Source organism: Camelus bactrianus, chromosome 22, assembly GCF_048773025.1.
Source record: "Camelus bactrianus isolate YW-2024 breed Bactrian camel chromosome 22, ASM4877302v1, whole genome shotgun sequence".
Lineage (NCBI taxonomy): Eukaryota > Metazoa > Chordata > Mammalia > Artiodactyla > Camelidae > Camelus > Camelus bactrianus.
In genome coordinates this window covers 30,387,972-30,415,759 of record NC_133560.1, presented here as the reverse complement: position 1 = coordinate 30,415,759, position 27,788 = coordinate 30,387,972, and the positions used below count along the sequence as shown (strand labels likewise).

At 62.1% G+C, this 27,788-nt stretch overlaps 3 protein-coding genes across 15 annotated transcripts in view; 2 read left to right on the top strand and 1 right to left on the bottom strand.

The window, feature by feature from the left end:
- Positions 1-417: 417 nt before the first annotated feature.
- Positions 418-6,108, bottom strand: LSM7 (LSM7 homolog, U6 small nuclear RNA and mRNA degradation associated). Its single transcript, XM_010966665.3, has 5 exons — positions 5,818-6,108; positions 5,310-5,472; positions 4,504-4,594; positions 1,895-1,966; positions 418-697 (listed from the first exon to the last, which is right to left on the bottom strand). Exons 2-5 carry the CDS (start codon positions 5,412-5,414, stop codon positions 555-557), a joined length of 411 nt encoding a protein of 136 aa, XP_010964967.2. The 5' UTR covers positions 5,415-5,472; positions 5,818-6,108; the 3' UTR covers positions 418-554.
- SPPL2B (signal peptide peptidase like 2B) lies at positions 4,755-20,694 on the top strand. 6 transcript variants are annotated; one of them, XM_074351205.1, is made up of 15 exons: positions 4,755-4,912; positions 9,549-9,668; positions 10,375-10,557; positions 10,983-11,072; positions 11,686-11,825; positions 12,501-12,643; positions 12,844-12,940; positions 13,652-13,768; positions 15,136-15,217; positions 15,870-15,944; positions 16,088-16,150; positions 16,240-16,339; positions 16,734-16,811; positions 17,997-18,157; positions 18,979-19,364. In XM_074351205.1, the coding sequence occupies exons 1-15, from the start codon at positions 4,757-4,759 to the stop codon at positions 19,222-19,224; spliced, it is 1,851 nt and encodes a 616-aa protein (XP_074207306.1). In that variant the 5' UTR covers positions 4,755-4,756; the 3' UTR covers positions 19,225-19,364. The 6 variants fall into 6 exon arrangements, with proteins under 6 accessions (XP_074207306.1, XP_074207307.1, XP_074207304.1 ...); XM_074351206.1 differs by having other exon boundaries at positions 17,997-18,224; positions 18,979-19,118; XM_074351203.1 differs by lacking the exon at positions 17,997-18,157 and having other exon boundaries at positions 10,387-10,557; positions 18,979-20,694.
- An 837-nt stretch (positions 20,695-21,531) lies between these two features.
- The window catches only part of TMPRSS9 (transmembrane serine protease 9), a 47,453-nt gene continuing 41,196 nt past the window's right edge, over positions 21,532-27,788 (top strand). For 7 of the 8 annotated variants that reach the window (XR_012501689.1, XM_074351194.1, XM_074351198.1 and 4 more), the window contains exon 1: positions 21,538-21,662. The gene's annotated coding sequence lies outside the window, so the exon portion shown is untranslated. Of the gene's footprint in view, positions 21,663-27,788 lie in introns of all 8 variants that reach the window. The other variant, XM_074351192.1, reaches the window with a different exon arrangement.

Below are 27,788 nucleotides of genomic sequence, written 5' to 3'. Positions count from 1 at the left end.
GCAGCGGAGGGCAGGCGTGGGGCCCGGCGGACAGCCAGGCTTCCTCTGGTTCGTCCTCTGTGAGGTCATGGCTGTATGTGGAATGTGAGCCAGAAGGACCTGGCTCTGGGGACCACTCAGGCCAGCACAGAGCAGCCCTGCAGGGAGAAGGCAGAGGCAGGGTGGGGCCACTGAGAAGGCATGTGTCCCATCCACGCTCCTGGCAACGCAGGCTGGCCTGGGGGGTTCTGCAAAGGCTCCAGCCTCCATGCCCTGTCCCTCTGTCAGGACAGCATGCACTCGGTCATCTCTGAGCCCCTCAGGCCCCGCAGGGCCCAAGGCCAGTGCTCGAGGAACTGCTGGACAAACCAAATCCCCGGGACCCAGGTTTTACCAGAAAACCAAGGTGGAGAGCAAGATTCCAGGGCTCCTGGACACTTGAGGTTTGCAGTTTTATTAAGAAAACAAAAACACAATCTATACAAAAAGGAAAGTTCCGGTCCTGCGGGTGGCCAGTAAGGTGGGAGGGCAGCCCTGCAGAGTCCGGGGAAGCAGCGTGCCGGCCACCCCGAGCGCTAGGCGTCCTGCTGCTGGATGAAGGGGTTGGGGATGGCCTCCATGCCGTCCTGAGGGCAGATGAGCACCACGGAGGTGCCCCTGCACACCACCAGGCCCAGCTGCCGCGTGTCCTCTGTCAGCTTGTACTGGTCATCGGGGTCTGCGGGGGAAGAGGGGCAGGGAGGTGGCGCCAGCTTCAGAGACCTGGGAGGATGGGAAACATGCCTCGGGGTCGGGTGGGGGTGCCAGCCGGTGGGGCAGGCCTAGGGCCTCTCCCTGACGGACCACGAGGACCGGGAAGAGCTGTCCTCCTTCTACGACAGGAACATGACCCGGGGGACGGTGGGGACCATGTTCTCGGATGTGCAACCAGAATAAAAACCCATGTGCAAAATCCCAGAAGCCATGCGGGCCGCCACCCACCCCCAGGGTCACTGCGCTGCTCACATGGGGGGAGTGACCTGAGGAGGTGACAACATTCCAGGGAGCGCCCCTCTGAGGTCACGGCAGTTAAGTCTCCATTACTGTCACTGCGACGCCCAGGCCCAGTGCGATCAGAGACGGAGTCGGGGTGTGGCTCCGGAGCCTGGGCCCCGTGGGAGCAGGCTCTCCAGAAGTAAGGGCAGCGGTGGCCCAGGGGCACACCCCAACTCACCTGGTCTCCCAGCAGCCCTGTGAGGTGAGCCTGTCCTGACCCAGAAAGCCGACCCCCAGGGAGGCCGCCAGGATCCCAGCGGGGGGGGGGGCCCTCCGGGCAGACCAGCGGGAAGACAGAAAACAAGGGCAAAGCAAGAGGCCCCACGGGGTCGCTCCTCCCACAGAGCGCCCCTCCCCACTGGTCTGCGACGCTTTTGAGCGGCTGGGTGAAGTCTCAGCCAGGGTAGCCTGTGACTCAACGTCAACAGCTGCTGGGGGGCAAGACCCCCACCCCTGCCCACGCCCCCTTCATGCCTCGGTCAGGCTAAGCTGGAGGACTTGCTGGTTAACGGGCCGGGACCGGCTGGACCATGTGCGGAGGGCCTGGGGACTTGGAGGGAAGGGAATAAGGGGCAAGGGACAAGAGGGCTGGCCGAGCCCTGGACAGCCCGCTGTCTCGTCTCACAGCGCCCCCGCAGCTGTGCAGCCCCACCGGGCACACTACCGCCCCAGCACGCGCTCGGGACGGGTGATGAGGCCAGTGGAACGCTGCCCCGTCTCTGAGGCCCTGAGACGGTGGCCTCCTGACGCTTGCAGAGAGCAAGCAGGCGGCTCGCCCGCAGGGCGCCGCATTCGCGGTCGTCCCCCGCGAGGCGCCTGGCGGGTCTGGCACAGCAAGGAGGGCCCGGCAAGGACGCTGCCGGGCTGCCGGCTCACTCACCTCTCATGTACTCGATGGTGCCGTCCAGCACGAGGTTGAGGAGCGGGTCGAACCCTTTCAGGATTCCACTGGCTTGTCGGAATCACCGAGGACAGAAGAGAAATGGAGAGGCGTGAGGCTACGGACACTGGGGCAGGCGCCAGCTTTACTGGGGAGTCAGCACACGAAGACGGGGGCACCCCCCGGTGAGGGGGCTCGCTCCCCAGCCAGACACAAGGTGGGAGCAGCCTCTCCAGGGACAGGACAGGCGGGGGACCACAGGGAAGGCGAGGGAAGGGCCCCTGGAACGGGAGCAGTGACAGCTGACCCCAAACCACCCCGACCAGAAGAGTCGGCAAGATCTGCCTGCGCCCGTTTTGTAGTTTAGCTGGCACCTGGCCACGCCCATTTGTTAAGTGTCGCCTGTGGCTGTTCTCCTGCTGCCAACAGCAGAGTTGAGTAGTTGTGACAGAGACCGTCTGCCCTGAAAAGCTGAAAATATTCACTGTCTGGTCTTCCACAGGGAAAGCGCCAGCCCCCCCTGAGCAAGAGCCCAGCTCTGTTCCTGCTCGTCCCCCTCCTGTGGATCCAATACCATGACAGCACCTAACGGGGTGCTGGAGTGACAAATGTGATAACATTTTCGGGCACTGGCTGCAGCCAAAGCAGCGCGCCTGCACCCAGGGTCTGCCTTCCCCACCGGGATGGGACCCCTGAGGCAGGTGGGTGGGATTCTGAGACAGAGACAGAGCCAGCACCCCCCAACCTGACGAACAAGCCTAGGGAACCCCATCCCCTTGGTGTGGGAGGGGACCTGGGAACACGATGGGATGTCTCTCCATGGTCAGGTTATGACAGAGACAGGGGGCTTCACAGAGGTAACTAAGGTCTGTGAGTTGGTCAACTTTCAGTGAAAATAAAGGGAGACGGTGGTGGTGGGGTCCTGTCCTGAAAGGTGAGAAGTTAAAGGAATGGGCTCTTTCTGACAAAAGATTTGAAAAACGAGATTTTCCCGCTGGTCTTGAAGAAGCAGACTGCCGCGCTGCGGACAGGAGCCCAGAGGGTCCCTGGCCAACTCCAGCCAGAAGACGGGGATCCTGGTCCTACAACTGTGGGGATCGACCGGTGGGTGGGCCCGCGAGACAGGCTTGCAGAGGGGCTCCTTTACTGCAACCTTGGCAGAGACCTGGGCCCCAGGCACCCAGAACCCAGAGCCCCACATGCTGTCAGATAAGAATCTGTGTCATTTAAGCTGCTAACGGGTGGCCACTCGCTCTGCAGTGTGGAAGACAAACACAGGTGCCCTCAGAAGCAGGAGCCTCGTCTCTGCACACTTCCCAGAGCCAGCGTGGTGCCAGGGTTTGTGCGGACTCAGACTCTCACTGCGCCGGGCACCTTGACTGGCTGGCGCCGTGTCTCTAGGCGCCCTGATGCTGCCCAGTCATGCACGTCTCAGAGGACGAGGCGTCTGGGTCCCTGTCTTACAAGACGAAACTGAAGACCAGAGGCAGCTGAAGAAGGAGGGTGCAGACTGGGCGCTCCCTAAGTGCCCGGAGCCCAGCCAGACGTCAGTCGCCTTTCACCCTTTAATCTCGTTGCTGCTGCTGAGGTGCGTGGAGTTAACAGCCTTTCACGAATGAGGAGACTGAAGCTCAGAGAGGGCAGCAACCTGCCCAAAGTTCCACAGCCAATGAGCGGATGAGCTGGGGCTCTGCCACGGGCTGCCCAGCCTGCAGCGCGACCTCCTTCCTGCTGTCTCCTCACCAGATTCCAGCGGGAGATGCAGAGTTAAAGCCCCCCCACAACGAGCGTAAAGCTTCATAAAGCTGCAAGCCGTGCCAGGTGCTAGCTGGAGCTTATAATAAACAGGCCTGACCTGGTGTAGGGGGTCAGGGAAGGCTTCCTAGAGCAAGAGCCTGAGTCGCTGGTGGAGAAAATGACTGAATTAACCCGGCAACCAGTAATCCTGGTAAGAGCACTCCAGGCAGAGGAAAAACAGGTACCTTTACAGCCCAGTGGTAGTCAAGAGCTCCCTGCTTTACTCAGGTACAAGAGGTTGATCCTTTACCCTGAAACAGCGGTGAACAGGATGCGGTTTGTTTCTAACAGGTCCACCTGGCAGCTTCATTGAAACTGACTTTAGGGACAGGGTTCTCAACTGGGGCAATTCTGGGCGACGCCTGGGAACATCTGTGCTTGTCAGGACTTGGGGGGGGGTCTCCTGGTATCGGGTGGGTGGGGCCAGGGATGCTGCTCTACACCCCGCAGTGCCCATGACGGCCCCCACGAGGAAAGCAATGTGGCCCCAATGTGAGCAGCGCCGAGCCTGGGAAACTCTGGTGCAGAGGGACCAGTGAGGAGCTGGAGCAGCCGCCTGGTGAGAGGACCCACAAGAGGCGGAGTCGTGAAGCCCAACCACTGCGGCCTCAGGTTAGGTCGGTCCCCTTTCTGGGCCAGCTTCTCCACCTGCAAAAGGGGCGTTACCGTTCCTACTTCCTGCCGCCGTCAACTGGCCGGCACAAGTTGTCAGGGCCAAACGCTTAAAGCGGGGCCCAGGCATCCGTTATCAGTACTGCCGCGGGTACTCCTCGTGGATGCGGTCGGGGAGGGGACGGGCGGCGGGGCCTCACCTTCGCGGCCTCCCTGGAATTTCACGCGGATCGTCTTGTCTATGTACTTGGACAGATCCAAGATGCTCTCCTTCTTCTTCTTTTCTTTGTCCTGCGGGGGAAGCAGAGAGCGTGAGTCCGGGAGCGCGGCCAGAGTCAGCCCCGCCAGCCCCGCCAGCCCCGCCAGCGCCGCTGCACGCTCACCGCCATCTCGCCGCGCCGCGCCGCTGTGCGCAGGCGCCCCCGCCGTGCCCTTTGCCCCCTGCCCGCGCGCATGCGTGGCGGACGCACGGCGTTTGCGCGACGCCGCGAGCGCGCCGGGGCGTTGCTGGGAAACATCTGCCGACGCCTGCGGCGGGGACCCGGCGACATGGCGGCGGCTGCGGCGCTGGCGCGGCTAGCGGCGGCTTTCCTCCTCCTCACGGCCCAGGTGAGGGCGGCGCCGACCCCGCCGGCCCCGCCGGCTGCGGTGCCCCAGCCCCTCGGCCCTTCCGCCCCGCGCAAGGCCCCGCCCGGCCCGGCCTGGGGTCCAGCCTCGGGGATCCGCGCCCCCCCTCGCGGGCGGCCCCCGGGCCCGGGGTCCGTCCGTGACCTTGTGAGCCTGTCCCCGGCCCGTCTCCCTTCCCCGCCTGGAAGCCCTTCCCTGCCTCACCGTCACCTGGTCCCGCCCGAGTCTGAAGTTTGGGGCCCCCCCCTTCTCCCCCCGGGCCTGCTGGTCTGTCTCGGCGTCTCCAACCGTAGCCCGGGATGCCCCTCTCTGGTTCCGTGGCCTTGGCCAGGGGGCTGCCGCTCTCCGAGCCTCAGTTTCCCCTTGGGCGCGATGCTACCTCGGCCCTCCCATGGTGGTGGTAAACTGTCCAGCGTGGCACCCAGTGTCTGGCAGTGTCGGGAAGCGACTGGGGTCCTGGAATGGGGTCGAATCGCCGCCCCATCTTCTCCTCCTGTGACCTTGGCTAAGGGAGTTCCCCGTTTTGAGCGTCAGTTGCCCGCCTGCAAAAGGAGGATAAGTGTACAGTGCGGAGTCAGTGAGATGATGTTTGGGGTCATGAACGCGCAGCATGCTACTTCTTGGTTGCTTAAAGTTAAGGGTCTCCGGTGCAAATGGGGGACTGGCCACGAGACGGCTGATGTACATTGTCATAAGCGTATCTTTTATTTCCTAATCTTCCCTCTCTTCCGGGTCCCACAGCTCAGGAAATGGTGCCCCTAAACAACCTTACAAACTGGGCTGTTAACCTTGAGCCATCTGCTCCAGCCCACCCCCAACCTCTGCTCCAGGAGGCTGACATTCTCCCCGAGGCCACTTTTGTCCCCCGCTGCATCCCCAGTTCATACTCAACGTGGCAGGAGTGATCTCCTTCAAAGTGTGTCAGGGCTTGTGTCCAGATGAGAGCCTTCTGGTGGTTCCTGGTGCATTCAGGAGCGTCTGTGATCTGGCTGTCAGGAAGCTCCCCTTTCTTTCCGCCTCTATACTGAAGGCCCTCTGCTCGCTGGTCTTCTTTGTTTCCCTGAATTCCCTGGTCATCTTTCTGGTCTCAGCTTAGCTGTCCCTCCCTCCCGGTAGCTCTCTAGGAGGCCCCCTCCTCAGCTTCTTTGCCAGCTCTCAGACTTCCCCCAGCCCTGTTGATTCATCCTCCTCAGCAGCCTGAGCAGTTGGAGGCAGGGACTTTGAGCTCTCCAGGTGTTTCAAACGAGGGCAAAGGGAGAGGTGGATGGAGGGTCATGGGAACGCCACCGGAGGAGGGACTCAGTTTGCCTAGGAATGCTTTTCAGAGGCAGGGGCGCCCAAGGGGCGCTCTGAAGGATGAGTAGGAGTTTGCTCGGTCACGAAGGTAGAAGGAGGGTGTTCCAGGTGATGGGAGCAGGGCCAGATGATCTAGAGACGGTGCAGGTCCACGGCAGCTGGCCTGTGGGGTGGTACGGTGGTGACACCTGAGAAAGGTGTCACCGCAGTGGAGGCCCTTCAGGTGCCCGTGCAGGGAGGCTGGGGTTTCCCCCTCAGCTGGGGGGCCGGAGAGGGAGCGGCAGTGGGAGTGGCTCCAGCCCCAGGGTAAAGGGCAGGCTGAACCTGCGGCCTCCCTGGGCTGGGGTGCAGGGGAGTGGGCTGGACAGGTGGGGTCCGGGTGCTGGAAGGCTCATGTGCTGGGGCGTTTGGGCTTTATTCCCGGCTGGCTGAGGATTTTGAACTTTATCCTGAGTGTAGGGGGCCATGGAGAGTGTTGGAGAGAGTGAGGGGGGACCCTGGGCCAGCTCTTCCTAGAACAGAACCCTGGGTATGGTTCTTCATAGTAGAGTGAGACTCACCTTCCCCGGGGCAGGACACTGTTTGCTCACAGCCCTAAACTCACCCTCCACCATCCTGTGACCTTGGGCAAGGGGCTGGACCTCCCCAGGCAGACCCACCCCCCAGGTGCTGTAAGCCCCGTAAAGGTCTGTGTGGGGCTTGCTACTCAGCAGATCTGCCCCAGCTCCTTCTGCCCCTTCGCCCCTCCACTGCCCCCTGCCCCGTCCCGCTCCCCCTCCCTCCCTGTCCTCCACCTGAACATCTTTTCCTAAGCTTCCCAGGTCCTAATTATCCCACGCTCTCCTGGAACTCGCCATCTTAGGAAGAGTGCTCTCAGCCTGGACCTGTTAGCTGCTCTTGAACCTCCTGATGTGGATGTTTTCCTCCTCTTGAGGCACAGTTTCCCCAGAAGCTGCCGAACCTTCGGCATGTCAGGAGGTGGCCCTCCTTGGTAGTCCCGACTGTTTCTGGTTCTCCACACTGGGATGGGCCGTGCTAGAACTCGGGACACTCAGCCCCGGGTCCTCTGGAAGAACTTCCCCCAGCCCTTTAACTCCATGGGGAGGAGACCACACTCACAGTGAAACTGCACTCTCTGGTTTATTTCTTAACGCAAATTGTAAGGGGGGGGGGATTTGTGAAGTCTGCACTTGTGCTTTTACATTTTTTTAAAACTTAAAAAAAATTTTACTTTAGAGGAATTAGGTTTATGTACTTTTAATGGAGTTACTGGGGATTGAACCAAGGGCCTTGTGCTTATGCTAAGCACACCACTGAGCTATACCCTCCCCGCTTAAAAAGTTTTTTTCATTCTTGCTTTTAAATGATCTCTTTAAAAAGGAATATTTATGTCCATCCCCATTTTACACAAAGGACTGTTTTCACCAGCAGCTTGGACCCCGTAGACCAGGGGTCAGCAAGCGTTTTCCCAAGGACCAAACCCATGTTGGGCTTTTCCGGCCACTTGGCCTCTGTTGTAACTGCCCAGCTCTGCAGTCACAGCTGAGAGCGGCATAGGCCTTGCCTGCGGGAGCCGGTTGAGGGGGTGCCGGGGGCTGTGAGCAGGGATGGCCCCTGGGCAGGAGCGCAGGGCTGGGCTTGGTCTGGGGGTGGTCTGGTGGGGAGAGACTGGGGGCTGGGATTCCTAATCCTGCCGCAGGTCCCTGCTGTGCTCTCACCAAGGGCCAGGCCTGTTGTCAAGGCCACTGACCCTCAGGACCCCCGCCAAGCTGGAGCTCCCCCAAGCCGCAGTCTGAGGCCACCTTTGGGCATGGGTCCGTCCCCGGCACGTGGATGTGGCCAGACAAGCTGCTGCCACATGTTGTCTCCAGGGCAGATCCTCAGGGACATTGAGCAGTGTGGTCCCCGTCTCGGTCTCCAGGCAACACGGAAGGGTAGGCCCCAAGAGCCCGACCGAGTGTGCAGTGCGCGAGTTGGGGTCCAGTCAGGTCCTTCCAGCCCCAAGAAGTCAAAGGGCCAGGGAGGGCTCGGGGCCCATGCCTGGACATGGCTGGGCTCCTGGCATGAGGCTCTCTGTGACCTCTCCTCCCTCTGACCCAGGGTGAGCCTGCCCAGGGGCAGAGCAACCCGGACCTGGGCCTGATGCTGTGAAACCCACTGAGTCCTCGTGGGGGCTCTGTGGGCCCGGCCGAGCCCAGCGTGTGGGAAGGGACACAGTGGTCCGGGCAGGAGGGAGGGCGAGCAGGTAGTGGGGACACTTCTGTGAAGCGCTGCTGTTTCACATAGACAGAGCCACTTGGCATTAAACGGGGAAGGTGAGAGCCAGCCCCTCCTGCCCCAGGCCCTGGCCACCCCACTGCCCTCGAGGGAGGGTTCCAGTGTTCTGGGGACTCGGGCTCCTGCCCCTCTGCCTCGCTTTGCATTCAGACTCGGAGCCACGGCCCCACTGGCCGGTGTGTCCGGCCGCCCTGTCCTCTACAATCAGCCCACCGCCCTAGACCTTACTCCATGTCAGAGCAGGCGGGGGTCCATGCGGACTCTGTGAGGCCCTCCGTGAACACCTTAGCAGGAGGAACTGGAGGCTGGCCCCCGGCACTCTGGCCCCCTTCTTGGGAGTGGTGGGCCAGGAAGCCCGGGCAGTCCCGCTGCCCGCGGCTCTCAGGAGTGGTGCGCTGCTGGCCGGGATGTGCTGGGGAGGGGATGCAGTCGGCCGCCTGGGTCCTGCTGCTGCCCCCATGGCTCCATCTGTTGTGACTGGAGCAGCCCCCGCCCAGGGTAGCCCAGCCCCTCACACTGTGCCCTTCCTGCCACACCCTGAGCCGTGGAGGTGGGGACTGTGACCCACTGGCCTGGGCCCCGTCAGGTGCTGGTCACATGACCTGGGCTCCGCCATCCCCTGGGAAAGTGAAGTGTTAGCCCACAGGGCCTTAGCTTGGTGGCTCACAGGCCATTTTCCCAGGAGCCTGTGGGTCTAGGGTGAGCCCTGAACCTGCTGGGGCGCCGGGAGACCCTTCAGGCCTGGGAACGGATCTGCTGACACACCCTGCCTGGTGACAGAGGTGTGGGGCTCTCATCCCCTGTCCCCTCAGTCCCAGGAGGGCTCCCCCTTTCCTGCCCTTGGAACCCCAGGGAAGGGACGTGGCACGATTGTGGTCAGCACCCAGGTCTCCCTGAGGAGGCTTCCCTGGCCCTCCTTGGTGTCCCCACCCTAAGACGTGTGCGGTCAGGCCCTGGCTGTCCTGTTGGAGGGAGGGAACTGTCCCCAGCCAGGTGGTGCGGTGGGAAAGCCCGAGCCGAGCCCTCTGCCATCGCCCTCATCCAGGTGGCCTGTGAGTATGGCATGGTGCACGTGGTGCCCGAGACAGGAGGCCCCAGAGGCAAGGACTACTGCATCCTGTACAACCCGCAGTGGGCCCACCTGCCGCACGACCTCAGCAAAGCGGTGAGTGCCGGCCGAGGCCCTCCCTGGGGGCCCCCCCCCGTGGCATCTGCCTCAGGGTCTTGTCTGTCTCAGTTGCCGCCATCCCTCTGCCCCTCCCTGGGGCCTCTGGGGACTCACCTTGCAGAGAGCTGCTGGGGACGGAGGAAGGACCTCCGCTGGTGTTGCAGGGGCTTCCCCTGAGGAGCTCCCTAACCTCTCTGGGCCCTGGTTTCTCTGGTCATAAAGGACAGGTGTCAGGGCCCTGCCAAGGATCGGCCCCTGGAGGGGACACCAGCCACCCCCCAGCCCATGTTGGACGGGGGTGTTGGCAGAGGGGTCCTGAGAGGAGTCAGGGCAGGGGGTGGATGGGCAGCCCAGACACGCTGCTGTCTGGTCTGGCCTCACCCCTCCCAGAGGGACTCGGAGTGCCCACTAGGGGCTCAGTTGCGGGGTGGATTCTCCCCACAGAGGCCAGCGCTCCCACCTGCCCTTTGTGGTGTTAGTAATGGACTGGAGAGACGCAGGGAGGATTTCTGAGTGGTTCCCCTGAGCACACGCTGCCCCACGCCCCTCCAGCCTGCCTGGTTCTCAGGGTGTGTGTGCGTGTGCACAGGTGTGCGTGTGCAGCACCCCCAGCGCCGTGAGGGGCTGAGACGGGGGTTCGAGATGAGGCTGTGTGGGCGGCCTGGAGCCCCCGGGTAGTGGCGTGAACGCCACCCTCCCTCAGTCTCTCCTGCAGGTGCAGGACTGGACGGCCTCCGTGCTCTGCTCTCCCTCCAGTCTCCCTGCCAAAGGCTTCACCAACCAGCTCCCCATGGTGGCGCGGGGGAACTGCACCTTCTACGAGAAAGTGAGGCTGGCCCAGGGCAGTGGGGCCCGTGGGCTGCTCATCGTCAGCAAGGAGGCGCTGGTACGGCCACTGAGACCCTGGGAAGCCCGGCCCGGGCAAGGGCTTGAGGCGGGGGGCAGTGAGCAGGCGGGGGGGAGATGAGGAGTTGGCTTCCTTGCTGTGGCATGGGCCTTTAGGCCGTGGTCTTGAGCAGGCCTGGGGGGCCAGCAGTGCTGGGGGTGTAGCTCTGGGCGTGCCATCTGAGGAGCAGCCTCTCCCCCAGGCCCTCTGGGCCGACTGGTGCCACCCAACCCCAGCGGGAGGGGTTGAGCCCGCAGGCTGCCCTCCTGGCCGTGTCCCCTTCCCCTCTGGGTCCCCAAGGACACACGAGGGACTCTTCTGCTCTCTGGGGGAGAGGAGCTGGCTCTGCGGCTGAGCTGTGGGGCGAGTTGGCAGCCTCCCCACCCCCGTGGGCCTCTGATTGCCCTCCCCCACCCCTCCCCCAGGTCCCCCCAGGAGGCAACAAGACGCAGTATGATGAGATCGGCATCCCTGTGGCCCTGCTCAGCCACAGAGACATGCTGGACATCTTCCAGGTGGAGCCCCACTCCTGCCTGCAGCCGTGTCCAGGCCCGAGGAGCGGTGTGCCTGCGGTGCTGTGAGCGCCAGCAGCAGAACCTTGGCGTCAGAGGCTCTGCCCGGCCACAGCTGCCCACGCCCCAGGGGCTCTCTGCCCACATGCCAGAGCCCCTGCGCGTCACCCCTCCTCATGCCCTCCTGGCTGCTCACACTTGCCTGGCCCCACGGACCAGAGGCCCCATTGCCGTTTGATCTGGGGAGTTGGGTCCCGAGCAGGCGAGCTTCAGCACACAGGGGACATGGGAAGAGCCAGTCTTTGCAGACACTTCCAGGGTTCACAGCAAATGTCCCGATCCCCACTGCAGGCTCCACATCTCATCCCGCCCAGGCTGCACCCACCTCATTCACACACATGGCTGGGTGCAGGGTCCATGGGCCCCTCGCCCACCCTGTGCAAAGCTTGTCCCGGCAGATCCCACTTCTTTGGGGTCAGGAGTGGTGGGTGAGGGTGTGGGGCGAGGCAGGGTCTCCCGGCCCCCAGCCCCTGGCGTGGGTTGGCCTCGGCTCCCTGGCTGGGGAGGGGCTGGGTCACCGCCCCGACCTGAAGCTCGGCTGTGTTCTCCTGGGCAGACTTTCGGCCAGGCGGTGCGGGCAGCGCTGTACGCACCCAAGGAGCCCATGCTGGACTACAACATGGTCATCATCTTCATCATGGCCGTGGGCACTGTCGCTCTTGGGGGCTACTGGGCCGGGAGCCGGGACGTGAGGAAGTGAGTGCCCTGCATGGTGCGTGCATGCATGATGGGGAAGGAACTACAAGAGGGGCGTCCACATGCCCTGAGAGCTGTCTGGAACACAGCTGCTGTGAATACCCAGGAAGCCGCTGAAAGGCCCCGAGGGTCGTGCTCCCAAGTTTCTGTTCTGCCACCAGGGTGCAGGGTCCGGGCCCACCCAGGCAGGGACGTACACTGGAGACCTCGCCTTGGCAGCCCAGGGAAGCCCGTGGTGGGGCTGGCACAGGGCCAGGGTCCGGGGGTTCCTGAGGGAGTGGAGGGTCTCTCCCAGCTTCCCACCCAGCTTGGCCATCACGGCTCGGCCCCGGGGACCGCAGCCCCACCTCTAGCAGCCCTCACCGTGAGGACCAGAGCTCCCGCGGCGCCCCATTTGGTCCCGTCCTCTTGGAGGGTGGACTGGCTCCAGCCGGGGGCGGGAGAGACCGGGCGCGCTTGGTGGGCAGGGGCCAGCCCTCAGGGCAGGGGGTGGCTGTCGTGTCCCGGTGAGCCGCCCTCCGGCCTGCCCCGCTGCCCGTCCCTTCCCCGTGCCCCTGACCTGCCCCGCTGCCCGCCCCGCCCCCCTGACCTGCCCGCCCCGCCCCGTGCCCCTGACCCGCCCCAATGCCCGCCCCGCCCCTTGCCCCTGACCCGCCCGTGCCCGCGCCCTTCGAGGAGGTACGTGAAGCACAAGCGGGACGACGGGCCCGCGAAGCAGGAGGATGAGGCGGTGGACGTGACGCCCGCCATGATTGGCGTCTTCGTGGTCACGTGCTGCTCAATGCTGGTGCTGCTCTACCACTTCTACGACCAGCTCGGTGCGCCCGCCCGGGCCCGCCCCGGGGCTCCGCGGGGAGGCCGGGTCGCGTGCTGGCCGCTGTCTCCGGCCCTCGAGGAGGCCCCTCGGGTGGGGCTGCCCCCCCCTTTCCTTGGGGAGACCCTCTGGCCCAGGGGCATGGGTGCTTGGGCCTGGGCCGGGGACCCCGGGCCGCCCCTCACTGTCCGCCCTGCCCTGCAGTCTACGCGATCATTGGGATTTTCTGCCTGGCCTCCTCCACAGGCCTCTACAGCTGCCTGTCACCGCTCGTCCAGAGGCTGCCGTTCTGCAAATGCAGGTAAGCCCCTGGGGGCAGCCCCCACCCGGCCCTCACCCCCAACTCTGCTTGCGGGGACCCCCCCTTGTGCCTTTTGGCCCATCCGCATCCACGTCCCGTCAGCTGGTCTCCGAGGCTCTGTGGCTTCAGTGGTGCCAAGGCCTCTCTACTGCGGCCCTCGGTCTGTTGGGCACAGTGCGGGCATACAAGTGGTGCTCACTCAGTGCTGGCACGGGGCTCACGGGTCTCAGGCACAAAGCAGAGTGGGGAGGCAGTGGGGGGCGGCTCTCAGGGAGCAGGTGGGAAACTGCAGGTTTAGACGAGGTCAGGTTAGGGTCAGAAAGCAGGGCTCAGGGTGAGAGAGCGGGGGCCCACAGCAGGCCGGACTGTTGGGGCTGGGACCCGACAGTGGGCTCTGGGGCAGGGTTGGCTTAGTGACTGCCACTCCCCGCTAAGACCTGGCCCTACCCTCTCTGCCCTGCCCTTGGGAGCCTCCCAGTTAGAAATACAAGGTGAGGGAAGGTGAGTTTCACGGACAAGGTGAAGGGGAGGAAGTGGGGGCCAGGTGGGCAGGCTGGTGGGGCCCCTTAGAACAGAGCCCTGAGTTCAGCAGGAGGCCAGATGCAGGGAGGCTGAGGGCATTGGGGGCGGGAGTTGAGCCGGCCCTCGGGGTGCTGGGCAGAGATGGGGCTGTGAGGGTCAGAGGCCCCTGACACCCCCGCCCGCCTGCAGGGTTCCGGACAACAGCCTACCCTACTTCCACAAGCGCCCACAGGTCCTCACGCTGCTCCTGGCGCTGCTGTGCGTGGCTGTCAGCGTGGTGTGGGGCGTATTCCGGAACGAGGACCAGTGAGTGCAGCCCTGGAGGCCCGGGCAGGGGGTGGTGCTGTCCTCGGGTGCTCTGACCACCCCAAGCCGTCTGACTGGGGCTCCTGGAGCCAGGCCAGCCCGGGTTATGAAAAGCTCTCCTGTCAGTGATCTGGACGTGGAGGCCGCACGCCGTCCAGGTGCCGCCTGGGCTCGGCTGACGGCCGCTCGGCTATGGCTGCCCTGCGGTCGGCCCCGGGCCACGGAGCCGCGATTGTAATCTGGACGTGGGGTGCCGCCCACACTGCTGCCAGGGCATCGGGCCGTGGGCTCTAGGGCAGCCTGGCTGCAGTCCCAGGGAGGTCAGGGAGGCAGGCCTGCTCCCCCAGACACCCGCTTCCCCCGGTCGGCCTCCCCATCGAGGCAGCAAGCCCACAGGGTGGCCCGGCGCCCAGGCACGGGGACACGGCGCCTGTCCCGCCCCCGCTGCCTGCCGTCACTGACACCATCTGGCACTTTCTCCCAGCTTCTCTGAGGCAGTTAAACACTTTTGGCTGTGCTGCTATTTAAGCCACAACAGATTTAACTGGCAGAAGGAAAACGTGAAAATATTTTGAGTCCTTTGTACACAAAGAGAACGTGAACTCTCGCGGTTAAAGCCAAGCCAGAAGGCTTGCTCCCTCACGTGAAATTAGAAAAGGCTGTGGTGTCCACCATCTGGCGCCCACGCGGCGGCCGAGACCCTGCTCCTTGTCCTGCGAGGCTCTCATCGGCTTAGCCGCTCAGACCCCATGAAGCTGATGAGCAGCTTAAGCAGCCGGGTTCATTACGTGGCTTTAACTTGCAAATTCGGAAGTGGCCCCTTGAGGAGGGCGCCCTGTTGAAGGTGGGGCTGCGAAGGGATCTGCTGTTCCCACACGGACTCCAGACCCTGTCCTTAGGGCCCCAGCAGCCCCAAGCCCGTTTCCTGAGACAGTCTGTGTGGCACATGCTTGGCTGGGGGTTTCATTTTTCTAAAAGCAAAAAATATTTTAAAGTATTTCTGAAAGGAAATTTGACTCCAGTGGATGCCCAGTCCCTCTCCCCTGCACCCCTGCCCTGTGTCCTGCTATCTGGGTGTGATGACATGGCTGCAGAGGGACAGACATCCTCGTACATGTCTGCCTCTCTCTGGCCTTGTGGTGTCAGGGTCGGGGGTCGGTTCACTCCTGTTCCTACCGGCCAGTGCTGCCCACCCGTCCCCCTGGGTCTCAGGACCTCAGCTGCTGCCTGTGTCAGCGCCTGCGTCTTCGCAGCTCACGGGGCGGCTTGGACTTGGTGGCTGAGGTGCTGGCGGGGCGGGGCGGGGCCGGCAAGTGGAGGCTCTCCGTGGAGCTCCATCCCCAGGGTGACGCTGTGCTGCCTTCCAGGTGGGCCTGGATCCTTCAGGATGCGCTGGGTATCGCCTTCTGCCTCTACACCTTGAAAACCATCCGCCTCCCCACGTTCAAGGTGAGAGCCCTGTTGGGGAGGGGCAGGGGTGCTCCTGGGACTAGGGAACAGGACCTTTTCACATCAGCCCAGTGCCTGCCTGCCGTGAGCCTCCTTGAGGCCTCGGACTCTGAGCCTGGCCCTACGTGGGCGGCGTGATCTTTGCTCATCTGTCCCCCAGCCACCTCCCTGGTGACAGGGCTTAAGGATCAGCTGTAGAGTCGCTTCACAGCAACCAGTGACCACGTGGCCAAGGGGACAACTGGGCGGGCGCAGTGAGGTGGACAGAGTAGGGAAAACCAGATGACACCAGGCAGGGCAGAGCGTAGGGCCGAGCACACAGCTGGCACTGGTTCCCGGTGGGAAGAACTCAGAAACACATGGGGAAACGTGCAGACAGGTGACCCTTCCTCAAACCCACCACCAGCCAGTCACGGCTGCGTGTCCCTTGCCGGCCCCGTTCTTGGGTTTCCATCAGAAACTTGGAAACCTGGACCTTGGCTCTCCCTGAGCCTCAGCCTGATGTTGCCTCCTGAGCAGCGAGCGGCCTAAGGGCTTCGTCCCCCTGGGGGAGGCCTGAGCTTTGTGGGGGCGGGGACGCGTCCCGGCGGGTCCATGTGCTGGGAAGGCATTGGGTGTCCCGAGCACGGCCCTCAGGACGCCCCGTCCCCAGGCCTGCACGCTGCTGCTGCTGGTGCTGTTCATCTACGATGTCTTTTTCGTGTTCATCACGCCCTTCCTGACCAAGGTGGGCCCAACCCCCGCCCCTCCCCGCCCCTGCTCCCACTCCTCTGAGCTGCCCGGCCCCGCCCCGCCCCCTCTCTGACCCGCCCCGCCCACGCTCCCACCCCTCTGAGCCGCCCCAGCCCCTTTGACACCCCCTTCTGTTAGAGCGGGAACAGCATCATGGTGGAGGTGGCCACCGGGCCCTCGGACTCAGCCACCCACGAGAAGGTACGTAGTGTCCCATGGTCGAGGCGCCAGCCGGCGTGAGCAGCGGGCTCGGCGGGTCCTGGAGACTGCTGCCTCCCCGCTCTCCCCAGCTCCCCATGGTCCTGAAGGTGCCCAGACTGAACACCTCACCGCTAGCCCTGTGTGACCGGCCGTTCTCCCTCCTGGGCTTCGGGGACATCCTGGTCCCAGGTACTGGGGCTGGGCTTGGGCGGCCTGGGTGGCCTTGGAGTTGTCAGGCCAGAGGGGCCCAGGGGTGGACGCGGTGCTGAGCGGGTGCGTGCAGCAGGGAGGTGGCCCGTCGGAGCTCTGGGGTAGCCCTGCTGTGTGGTCCCGCTGCACAGACCTGCCTCGCCAGCCAGCCTGTATCCCGTGGTGGGACCTTCCCGGCCCCTCCACCCCACCACAAGCCTCCGTGCTGGGGTCTGTGCTCGCCTGAGGTCTTGGGTTACCCGCCACGCGTCACGGGCAGCATGGCCCCAGCTCTGTGCTGAGCTGGAGAGGGGCGCAGGGCACCTGATTCCTCCCGTGGAACCACCCGGGCCCGACTAGGGCTGCAGCCTGGCCCACGTCTTCTCTCCCCCAGGGCTGCTCGTGGCCTACTGCCACCGCTTCGACATCCAGGTGCAGTCCTCCAGGGTCTACTTCGTGGCCTGCACCATCGGTAAGCCCCCTCCCCAGGGGCTCAGCCTCGCCTGTCCTCCATCTGGGTCAAGGGGACAGGCCTGCATCCACGTCACAGTTCACTTCTCACTCCATGGTTTTTCCTTCCTTTTGTCTTTGTCTTCCTCTTTTTTCCTTTGTCTTCTGTTTCTTTTGTTACCAAAGCCCTTTACGCCAAAAGGACATTTCCTCATTTCAGGTCAACCCAGTTGTTTTTAAAACTGTGCACATTCATTCTGTTGTCCAGTGGGGTCAGCTCTTCAGGAACAGCGGGGGTGCAGAGTGCACAGGCCCCGCGGCCTGACCCCGGTGAGGGGAGACCCCATCAGTGCCATGTAAGCCGGCCTTCCCGGTGTATTTCTGGGCCATTGGCATCCGCCCACTCCCACCTGGTTCCTGCAGCTCCAGGCAGTCCAACCTGACCCTTCCCTTCTCATGCCGCCCCCCTCGGGAGCCCCTGCAGAGCTTTCCCCATGTGAACCCTGATTTGGCAGATAAGTGGGGGCTCTCCCTGCTGAGCCTGTCACTGGGCAGCACACAGGTAAGGGTCGGAGCAGGCAGCCCAGAGGGGAAGCATGGGCTGGAGACGGGCTCTTCGCCTTGGACGAGATGTCCCGCAGACGGTGTGTTTTCTTATAACTGTCTATTTGGAATAACTGCACGTTCACAGCTGCAGGGTTAGCGCAGACCGCGCCTGCCCTTTCTGCGCCTGGGCGGGCCCCGACCTCTCACCACCTTCGCGTTCTTGTTTTTCTCCACACTGTCTACACATGTGTCTGGGTGTTTATGCCTTTGCACTCACATGTCCGTAAGTAACACACGTTGTTTTGTTCTGAACCATGAGAGCAGAGCGCAGAAGCCCTGCCCTCCACCCCCAGTGCCTCCCAGGTGCTCTGTAGGGACCGTTATTGTATAGTCACAACTCGGTTATCAAAGGATTGGTTCCCTTATTTTGCACATACATGACTTTGAATTATTTTTCTAATTAGAGGCTTATGAAAATGAGATATTTGGGTACGTTTGCACCTCCACGAACACCCGTGTCCCCTCCTCCCCCCCCGGCAGGCCCTGGGGTCGCAGCCCTGGCGCGCTCTGCGCCTCCCATCCCTGTAACCTCATTCCTGCAGCGTGGGTGTTGGGCCCAGGGACTGGCTGGGTAATGCGCTGCCCGTCTCTGTCCCCGCAGCCTATGGCATCGGCCTCCTGGTGACGTTCATGGCGCTGGCACTCATGCAGCGCGGCCAGCCCGCCCTCCTCTACCTGGTGCCCTGCACGCTCGTCACCAGCTGTGCCCTGGCGCTCTGGCGCAGGGAGCTGGGCGTGTTCTGGACGGGCAGCGGCTTTGTGGTGAATACCAGTTTGCTATGACTGTCTGCGAGAAGTAATAGCCTGATAAGCCCTAACTAGAGTTAAAGTTGAGTGAGAGCTCCTGGCGCTGCCACTGACCCTGCAGCCCACATCCCATGGGCGGTGTCTCCCATCTCTGCAGGGTTTTGTCGTGGGTGTCGGGCTCCTCCTGTGGCTGCGGTGGGGGTGCGGGGGACGTGCTCGCGGCCGCGGGAGGTGATGCTTCTGCCACGGGGCTCTGGTGCCCGCACCTGCTCCTGCTGCGGGAGGGGCCCCAGCTGGGCTATTGTTCTTGCTTGAAAAAAAAAGAGGGAAGGGGCAGAGGCCTCTCTGTTAGTGCACGGCCATTGCCGTGTCCTCGTGACTCTCAAGGACACTGCTGGTCTGCGGTGTCTCCTGCGGGCCCAGTTAGGAGACCTGTCCCATCCCGATGGGGGCTCTGAGCCCGTCAGGCATGTGTGTAATTTGTCCACATAGATGTGGCCCCCAAGCACCTGTTACATGCACGAGGCCCCAGGCCTCCAGGTTCCCCGGTCAGTCAGCCTGACACTCGGACCCTCTCCCAGGCCCTCTGGAAGGCTTCCTGGGCTCAGTGCCCACCGTCCCCAAAGGTCTCAGTCCCGGTGGGTGTTGGTTTTGCCACAGAACGGGTGGGTTCATTCTGGAAGTTTCCGGAGGGGGAAGAAGTAAGGGTCGGCCCGTGCTGGGGTCTGGGTTTCCCGGGAAGGCACCTCCAGCCTCGGGGGGCGGGACTCCTGCCCTCCGCTCATCCTCGCGGCCCGCCCAAGCCTTCCCAACCAGCCATCTCTCTTCTCCTGCAGAAGGACCTACCTCAGCCCGCCTGGGCGCCGGCTTCAGCCGACGGCCCGCAGCCCCGGCCCGACTCAGACACCGCCCCCTCCCAGCAGCCTCGGGCCGAAGAGCCGGCCCCGTCCCCCCGGCCCGCAGAGCAGTCCCCGGAACCGGCTGCGCCCGAGGAGACGGGCCATGCAGCGCCCCTCCAGGAGCCGGAGAGCTCAGCTGGCCTCGCCCCGGAGCCCACGGGCCTGCCGGGCCCCTCGGCCTAGGGGAGGGGCGCAGACTCGGCCCCGCGCCTGCAAACTTGGTGCTCTGGTCTAGCGGATGCGCACATCCGGGCGGCCCGTGGCTCCTCGCTCTCCTCCAGCCTGGGACCCTCTCAGACCCCAGCCCTGCTCCGAGCTCTCGTGGCCGTGCACGCCCCGGGCCGGCTGAGGCCACCGCCAGGCGAGCAGGGGGTGGCAGTCGCCCGGTGGCTGCAGCTGCGCCCATGTTTGGTGCTTATCCCGCTGCTGCTTCCCTTCGGGTCCTGGGGCAGGAGAGGGAGGGGCCCTGCCTACTGAAGGAGGGCCGCCTTTGCCCGTCAGGGCCCCCCAGGGGTTTGGACTGTCCCCGGCTGGGTGGTCTGGACCCGCCTCTGGGTTGGGGGCCTTGAGGACAGCCCTGGTGAGCGGCCAAGCCTTGCTCACGCCCTTCCATCACCTGGGAAGTGCCCAGCGCCTGTGCTCCAGCTCCTCCACGTTTTAATAAACAGCCACGACTTTTTGAAATTCTGGTAGTGTCGCCTCTTGGGGTGCGAGTCCCCTGGACTGCCCCTCAGGCAGGCCAGGGCGCAGCTGCCCCTCAGTCCTCTCCGGTTGGCCCCATCTTGCCTTTCAGCTTCGAGGAACTCGCCCCCATCCTCGCCGTGGGTACCTGCACGCTCTTCAGCACCCCACCCAGTGCACGCACCTCGCCAACCTCCAGCTGCAGCACAGGCGGGGAGCTTCTGGAAGGTGGGAGGATGTTCTGGAACTGGCATTGCGTCTTCTACCTCACGGACAGGGTTCTCCGAACCTCACGACAGAGATGCCGCCGGCCCCCTGTGTGATGGCTTGGCAACTGAGTCGGGGCCTGGACAGGCGCCTGGGGCTGCTGACCGCCAGGGCCCTGCCTGCTCCCTCCCGTCCACGACGAGAGGTGAGGGCACATAGACTCCCTGGCCCTAGCAGCCCGGCTCTGTGTCCTGCATATCCCGTGGCTGTGCTGCAGAGAGAGAGCCGGCGGGCCCAACCATGATCCATTCCAAACAATACCAGCGCCAGACAGACTCACTGTCTCTGTCGGCCATTCTTCTTGAGGGAGAAAGGGTGTTTATGGCTAAAAAACAGAAGATGTCTTCCACCTGTTTGTGTGTTTCTTTAAAAAGAACGGGCGGCCTGACAGGTGGGGGAGCAGTGGAGTAGCTGGGCCTACTGGCCCTACAGGAGGTGCTGGCCTTGGAGGCCGTGATCCCGGATGCAGTCACAGGGCATCCTGGGGCGAGGGCCCGAGTGGACCCCCCACCCTCCCTCTAAGGACTGCGCCTTCCTCTAAGCCATTTTGTACATCGGTGTAAGAGTGTGGAATCTTTCTTTTTTCCTCTCTGTTTTGGAAGTTTGACGAATGTCAAGGAATTCAAAGGCAGATGTTAGTTCCTGAAGTTTGCAGTTTTGGCCTTGCTTCTGTTGGAACCTTACAATTAAACACAGCTTTTGATATGTGTGCCTGGGCCTTTGCCTTTTCGTGGTGCAGTAGGGCTGGGGGAGCCTTCATCCTGCAGGGATTCCTGTGTGGAGGGAGGTGTCGGAGCCGACCTGCAGCCTGTGCCAGCTGGTCCTGAAGCCGGGTTTCAGCTCTGCTGCGAAGCGGCCACTTGTCCTGACGTGTGGTGTCCTTGTGGGATGCAAACTCCTCCCTGGGGACTCAGTCACAGTCTAAGGGATTAACAAATACTGTTCACAGCTGTGAGCACGTCTCACGCTCAATAAGCTGTCAGGAACGGGGAAACGGGGCCAAACATGCAAGAGGTCTTGGTACTAGCTTCACAAATTTGCCACGAATCTGGAAGTGCCCTAAAATTAAAAGTTCGTCTAGTAAGCTTTTGTGGCTATTCACAGAGCCCCAAGCTCGCTCTGGCCCTGAGTGTCTGCTCCCCCAGGTCCCAGGCACCCCTCCCCTGCCCTCTGTTCCCGGGCACCTGCCCGCGTGGGCTCACCTGCCCAGGCCATGCCCTCCACCTGGAACCCTAAGCCTCCGGCAGCTCCCAGGAAGCCCAAGGGTCCAGAGCCCACCTCCCCACGTGGCTGGCGGGGGAGCCTCCCGCCCACTCCCGTCTGCTGGCCCAGCCCTTTCACGCAGGGGTCATGTTCAGGAGACCCGCCTGGGCTCGCGCCCTGGCGCCCAGGACCGCCTGCACCCAGCCGTCCTTTCAGAGCCTCGCGGAGCCCCCACCGCAGCGGTGCCCGAGCTGAGAGCCGGCCAGGGTGAGGCTCAGGTGCTCGCGGTAAGGGGCGCAGTCGGGGCGGGCAAGGGGAGCTACGGGGGTGAGCGGGGCGGTGACGTCCCGGTGGGAGGAGGGCGGCGCCCCCACCTGGTGCCGCCCCCAGCCGCGCCCCGTCCCCGAGGCCGGCGCTCCGGGTCGTTCGCGGAGGGAGCGGGGCCGCGCTGCAGCCTCGGGCGGAGCGCGGTGAGTCCAGGGTCCCCCGAAGTGAGGCGGCAACCGTCTCCCCGCGCCTCGGTTCGCCGGGCCCGTGCGGGGCACGCACCGCGGTGTGTAGACGCCGCTGTCTCTACACCTGGACGGGCTGTGCGGCCACTCAGGGCTGTACAGGCGCGGCGGGGGTGGCCGCGCGGGGCCGCAGGGCTCCTCACCCCCGACGGCGCTTTCGCGCCTTCCCACCCGCGGCGGTGCCTCAGCGGGGGCCCTGGAGGCTTGGGGGGGGGATTGCGGCAGGAAACGGCGGGCAAAGAGGAGGAGAAGGGTTCCGGGGACTCGGTCCGGGGCCCCTGGATTCTCTCCCTGTGGCGTCTCTCAGCCAGTCCCTTGCTTGCGAGTGAAACAAGTAAGGATTTGGGGGTAACAGTTTGCGGACGGGTGGCCACAAGGCCTGAAGTTGGGGTGAGGGTCGCATGCGGGCGGGGCTGGTAGGTTCGGTTCCTGCCACAGGCGGCCACCCCCACACCAGTTGCGGGGGCAGGCGGGTTATCCAGGCCCACTGCTCAGGAGTGTCTGAGTGGCCTCCCAGGGGTCCTCCGAGGTGGGGCCTTGGCCCGCCTGGCCGCTGACCCTCATCTCCTGGGGGTCACCGTGGGCTCCCAGACCCGGCGTGGTGTGTGTGAGATTGTGCGTGTGATTGTGTGGTCACGTACGTGGGGCTGCGTCTGACTGGGTGATTGATTGTATGTGGTTTGTGTCTAGCGTGTGACTGCGTGTGTGCTGGCACTGTGAGGGCGTGTAGGATTTTGCGTGGTGTGCAGCCCTCCTGTCCTGCCAAACAAGGAGTCGGGTGTTGCCGCTAACCTGCCCCCACTGTGGGACGGGGCCGGGCGGACCCGCAGCCCATCCCCGATGAGGCCCACGTGATGCTGCAGGCACACTTGGCTTCTGAATGTTTGAGGTGTGGGGCTCCGGGCGTCTCCAGACGGAGGGGAGCCGGGCGGCCTGTCGCTAGGGCTGGGCACCAGACTTGGCACAGGCTGTGCAGAAAGCTCTGCTCCTGGTACCATGGCCGTCGGTGGCTGGGTGGAAGCCCCCGGAGGGACCCAGGGACGCAGAGACTGGACGCTCCCCAGCCGCCGCTGTGCAGTAAGTGTGTCCACCCTGGAGAAGGAGGTGGGAGCGGAAGCAGTGGATGGGAAGTTCTGGGCGTCTGTTCCCATCTGTGCAGTAAAAGGAGAGAAAAACTGGTGGGGAGATGAGACAGCATGTGGGTCTGGCTGCGGGTGACTCTTACTGAGCCATGTGGCCAGCACACGGGGAGCTGGGGCCTGGATGCTGACCCCCGTCCCTTCGACTGCTTGCCAACTGTCTTCATGCCCTAGGGCAGCAAGGTTTAGAGCCCCTGGTCCCCATCCTGGTGGCTCACCTGCCTTACCTGGACAGCAGGGTCCTGGGGCAGCCATGCCCATTTCGTGATGGAGAACCACCATTAAGGTGGGGGAAGGTCCTGAATTCTAAGAACTCAGTGTGTGTGTGTGTGTGTGTGTAAGAGGGAGGAGGAGGTGAGGGGGAGGGAGACAGAGACACAGAGAGACATAGAGAGACATAGAGAGAGATGGACAGAAACAGAGACAGAGAGACAAAGGTAGAGAGAGAAAGAGGGAGAGAGACAGAGACACAGAGAGAGGGTGTAGCCTCCCCGGGCTGGCGGTGCCGGCCCCTCCCGGGGCCGCGGCGGGAGGGCTAAATTAACTAGCAGGTGTGAGCCGCACATGGCTGGCAGGGGACGGCAGGGGACGGCAGAGGCTCATCCCATCCCGTGAAAGTGGGAAAGGGGACATGGCTCTTGCCAGCTACTTGTTTTAACACACGTGGCTCCAAAATTGAGGCAGAGGAGAACCTATTCTGGGTCCTTGGCTCATATCTGCACCAGGCTTTGTTGTTTTTCCCGCTTTACCCTTGTTATTTAAGAAAAATGATTTCAGAATAATTTTCATCGCAAAGATGGTACAGAGGACCCCGCACACCCTTCACCCAGTGTTAAAATCTCGTGTAATCACAGCGCAGTGACCAAAACCAAGAAATTAATGCTGAAATGGACGTGAACACTCTCAGCCAACTTTTCCTGGATCCCCACTAGTGTCCTTTTTCTGTTCTGGGATCCAAACTGTGATTTCCTCCGCTGTGCTTAGAACCTGTATTACTTTTATGTTTTAATTAGGTTTATTTATTGATTTATTGAGATGGAGGTACTGGGGATTGGACCCAGGACCGCGTGCATAGCCAGCACCTGCTCCCCCACCCAGCACCTGTATGAATTTTAATTATACAAGTCGTGAGCTGATGGACGTTTCTGTTTTCTTTAATCTACACGTCTTCATCAGTCTTCCTGGGTATCATCCATGTTTATCCGCGTCGCGCTCAATGCTCCCCCACCGCCACCCCCAGGAGTTTTGACCCCTTTCCCCCCATGCATGTTAAAAAGCTACAAAAACACGAGATAGCATCAGTGCCAATGGTTTTCTCACAAACACCCCTTCCCATGAGCACCAACAAAAAGCCTGCAGACAGAAAGCGAGAGGGAAGAAAAAAACGGACCAAGCTTATTAAATTTCCGAAAGGCTTGCTGAGTGATTTATTTCAAAAAGTTGGGGCAATGGGGGAGGGATCTGAGCCTGAGGAGCGGGATGGGGGGTGGGCAGGAGAGGCTGCAGCGCGGACAAGAGCTGCCTGTTCCCTAGACCAGCGCTGGGGCCACGCAGGCAAAGAAGGAGGACCGAACGGCATGGAAAGCCGTGATCATCTTGGCTTAGTGGCAACAACAAAAAATTATGCAGAGAGGTGGGCAAAGAGCTGAGAGTGGGTAGGGGGAGATTTAGGAGCCCAGAGGGCAAGCTGAGGTGAAGCTTGGGGTTTTCCTGAAGCTGACAGTTGACTCTGCTTGGGAAAAAAGTGACCCTCGGGGCTGTACTGCTCCTTGGAGAGGCTGAACCACAGGTAAGATCAAATCAGCCATTAAAGGCAAGTGAGAAGTTCACGGCAGTGCTTGGTGGCCTGCAGGAGAGAATGAGGAGAGGGAGCAGATGGTCACTGAGAATAGTGTGCGGTTCCTGGGAGGGAGAGTGGGAAGCCACACAGAGAGGGCCTGGCGCCTGGAGTCTTGTGTGTTAGTTATCAGTTGCTGTGTAACAAATGATCACCAAAGTTAGCAGATGAACACCACCATTTATTATGCCAGTTTCTGTGGGTGAGACTCTGGGAGTGATCTGTCTGGGGGCTCTGACTGAGGGTCCCTCGTGAGTCTACAGATGAGACATCAGCCGAGGCTGCCTCTTCAGAAGGCCTGACGGGGGCAGGGGGTGCGCTTCCTGGGTGTCCCCATCCTGTGCTCCTCCCCGTGGGGCCACCCGCAGCGCTGCCTGAGCCTCCTTCCAGCAGGGCGGCGGCTCCCCCGGAGCGGGCGGGCGAGGGGGCGCCTCTGTGCCATTTACAAGCTACGCAGATGTCTCACGCCGGCGCCAGGTACCTGCTCACTGGGAGTGGGTCGAGCCCAGCCCACGCCCTAGGGGAGGAGGGTTGGGCTCCCCCGAAGAGAAGAGCAGCAAAAAGCCCTGTAAGCTTCCTTTAAAAGCACTGCACCCCGCGGCCTTGGGCGCGTCCCCCAGCCCCGGGCACCTCTGCCTCCTCTTCCGCCGGGACACTGCCGGTCTCACGGGGGGCTGTGGCCCTGGGTCAAGTGCGGCGCCCGCCGCGCAGACCGCGCCTGCGCTTGTTTTCACGGCAGGCGTTCTTCCCCGTGTATTTCCATCCTCCTGAGAAACAACGTCCCAGTTACAGTTACCAGACCGCACTTCCCTGGACCTGGGAGGTCAGGGTGTAGCGAGAGATAACCCATTCTCTCCGTGCACGCGGGGCTGGGTCTGCCTTCTCTCTGCCTCTCTCTGTGCCAGCTGCGTCTCCCAAAGGGAGGCTCCAGGCTCTGCTTCAGCAGAAACCGTCTTGCCTCGCCCTCCCGCGGATGCTCCTGGCATGGTTCAGGAGAAAAACCATTAAAGCGGGGGATGTGGAGCAGATGGCCTTGAGGGTATGGACAAGTGCAGCAGGCAGAAGCCACAGCAGGCGCCAAGGCCCTGAGGCAGGACTGTGTCTTGTGTGTTTGAGGAACAGGGAGGAGGCTGGTGTGGCTGGAGTGGAGGAGGGAAGGGGGGAGAAGTAGGAGCAGAGGACAGACAGCGAAGAGCAGGTGGGACCGGGCCACACGGGGCTTCTGGGGAGACCAGAATAGACACAGACTTGGCCTGACTCAGGTTTCAGCAGGTTCCCTGATGCTGCCGTGTTGGTGGATGAGGCCTGGGAGAAGCTCTGCTTAGCCCAGAGTAGAAACGGTGCAGGTGGTCCCATCCTACGTGCATCTTGAAGGAGGTGCTGGCAGTGTTTTCAGGCGGACTGGATGGGGGCTCTGAGAAAGGCATCGGGGATGACCCCCCCGGGGGTGTGGTCTGAGTGATCATAAAAGTGGACCTTCCATTTGAGACAGGGAAAACTGTGGGAGGAACAGATGTTTTTCGAGGTGAGGAGGCTGTCCATTTGCCGTGTGTTGGATCTGAGAGGTTACCACTGGATTGTGGTTACCATTCCAATCATCATCTCTTGGTCTCTGTCGGTGGGGAGTCTGGCCATGGCTCAGCCAGGTCCTCTGCTCAGGGTCTCACAAGGCTACACTCAGAGTGCTGGCTGGGCTGTGTTCTCATCTGAAGGCCAGGCTGGGGAAGGATCCACTTTTCAAATGCATGCAGGTTGCTGGCAGATGGCCAAGGGCCCAGCTGCTGGGCACCCTCAGCTCCTAGAAGTGCCTGCAGCTCCTCCCCACACAGGCTTCTCCAACATGCCCACCTATTCACCAAGCCCACTAGGAGGGTCTTTAGCCCCGGTCTACTAAGACGGGGTCTCTCATGATGTAATTTAATCACGATGGTGACATCCCATCACCTCCGCCACATCCTGCTGCTTAGAAACGCATTGCAAATCCCACCCACACTCAAGGGGAGGAGTCTACACAGGGGTGTGAACACCAGGAGATGGTGGAGGTCATTGGGGGTCACCTTACATCACCCAGGAGAAGGTTCCAGAAGCCAGCTGACCTTGAGTTGGGAATTCAGAAGACGCGTCTGGCCTGGGGATGCTGGGGATGTTGTTAAAACCACAGATTGTCACAGCCATAGAAAACAAATTATGGTTACCAAAGGGGAAGGGGGGAGGGATAAATTAGGAGTTTGGGATTAACAGACACACACTAATATAAAATAGGTTAAACAACAAGGACCTACTGCAGAGCACAGGGACTATATTCAATATCGTGTAATAACCTATAATGGAAAAGAATCTGAAGGAGAATATGTATGTATGCATGTATGTACACGTGTAACTGAATCACTTTGCTGTGCACCTGAAATGAACAACAGCGTAAATCAACAATACTTCAATTTAAAAAATTTAATTTGAAAAAAAACCATAGACGGGAGGAATCACAGGTACCTGTCTGCAGGTAGTCTGTGAAAATATTTATTTAGTCTTCTTTACGTGGTCTACTTTTTAAATCTAAAAACTTTTTTAAAAGGAAAACTTACTCGCTGATGTGCACAAACAGAAAACAAGAGAGGGGAACTGGAAAACAGAATAACTGGGGAGAAAGCCAAACAGTGCCATTCAATCGTGACTGTCCTCCAGGGCCCAGAGCAAGGTGAGGCCAGCGGGACACTCACCTTGGGCGCGGAGTTTAAGCGGGCGCCCAGCGCCTCGAGATCGAGAGAAGCAACTGTGCGGTGCAATCCTGGAAGTGCCAAGTGTGCGTGGAGGGACCCTCGGAAAGCAAAATGTCGGCCTTTTCAGCGAAGATGGCACCTGAGAGGGCCGAGGTCAGGAGAAGACGGTTCAGGCAGGTGCAGGGTTGGGTCCTGTCTTGATGTAAAATGTCTGTATTTGGTTGGTCATGGATTTTATTTTGCATTAATTTTGATTTTTTAAAAAGATGTTGCATGAAATACTATTGGTCTTGCGGGTGGAGGGTTTTGGTGCCCCCCTGAGGCCAGGGCCTCGTCACCCCGCCCCGCTTGGCCTGCTCCCCACCCCGGGCTCTGCCCCTGAGGTGCACTC

Coding starts and splice junctions, on each gene's coding strand:
- SPPL2B (XM_074351201.1), top strand. CDS start 4,757: ATGCGTGGCGGACGCACGGCGTTTGCGCGACGCCGCGAGCGCGCCGGG. Junction 9,669..10,374: donor CGCACGACCTCAGCAAAGCG/GTGAGTGCCGGC, acceptor ACCCTCCCTCAG/TCTCTCCTGCAGGTGCAGGA. Junction 11,826..12,500: donor GGGAGCCGGGACGTGAGGAA/GTGAGTGCCCTG, acceptor GCGCCCTTCGAG/GAGGTACGTGAAGCACAAGC.
- LSM7 (XM_010966665.3), bottom strand. CDS start 5,414: ATGGGGCGGCGATTCGACCCCATTCCAGGACCCCAGTCGCTTCCCGAC. Junction 4,595..5,309: donor ACCACCATGGGAGGGCCGAG/GTAGCATCGCGC, acceptor CTTCCCCCGCAG/GACAAAGAAAAGAAGAAGAA. Junction 698..1,894: donor CACCATCGAGTACATGAGAG/GTGAGTGAGCCG, acceptor CTTCCCCCGCAG/ACCCCGATGACCAGTACAAG.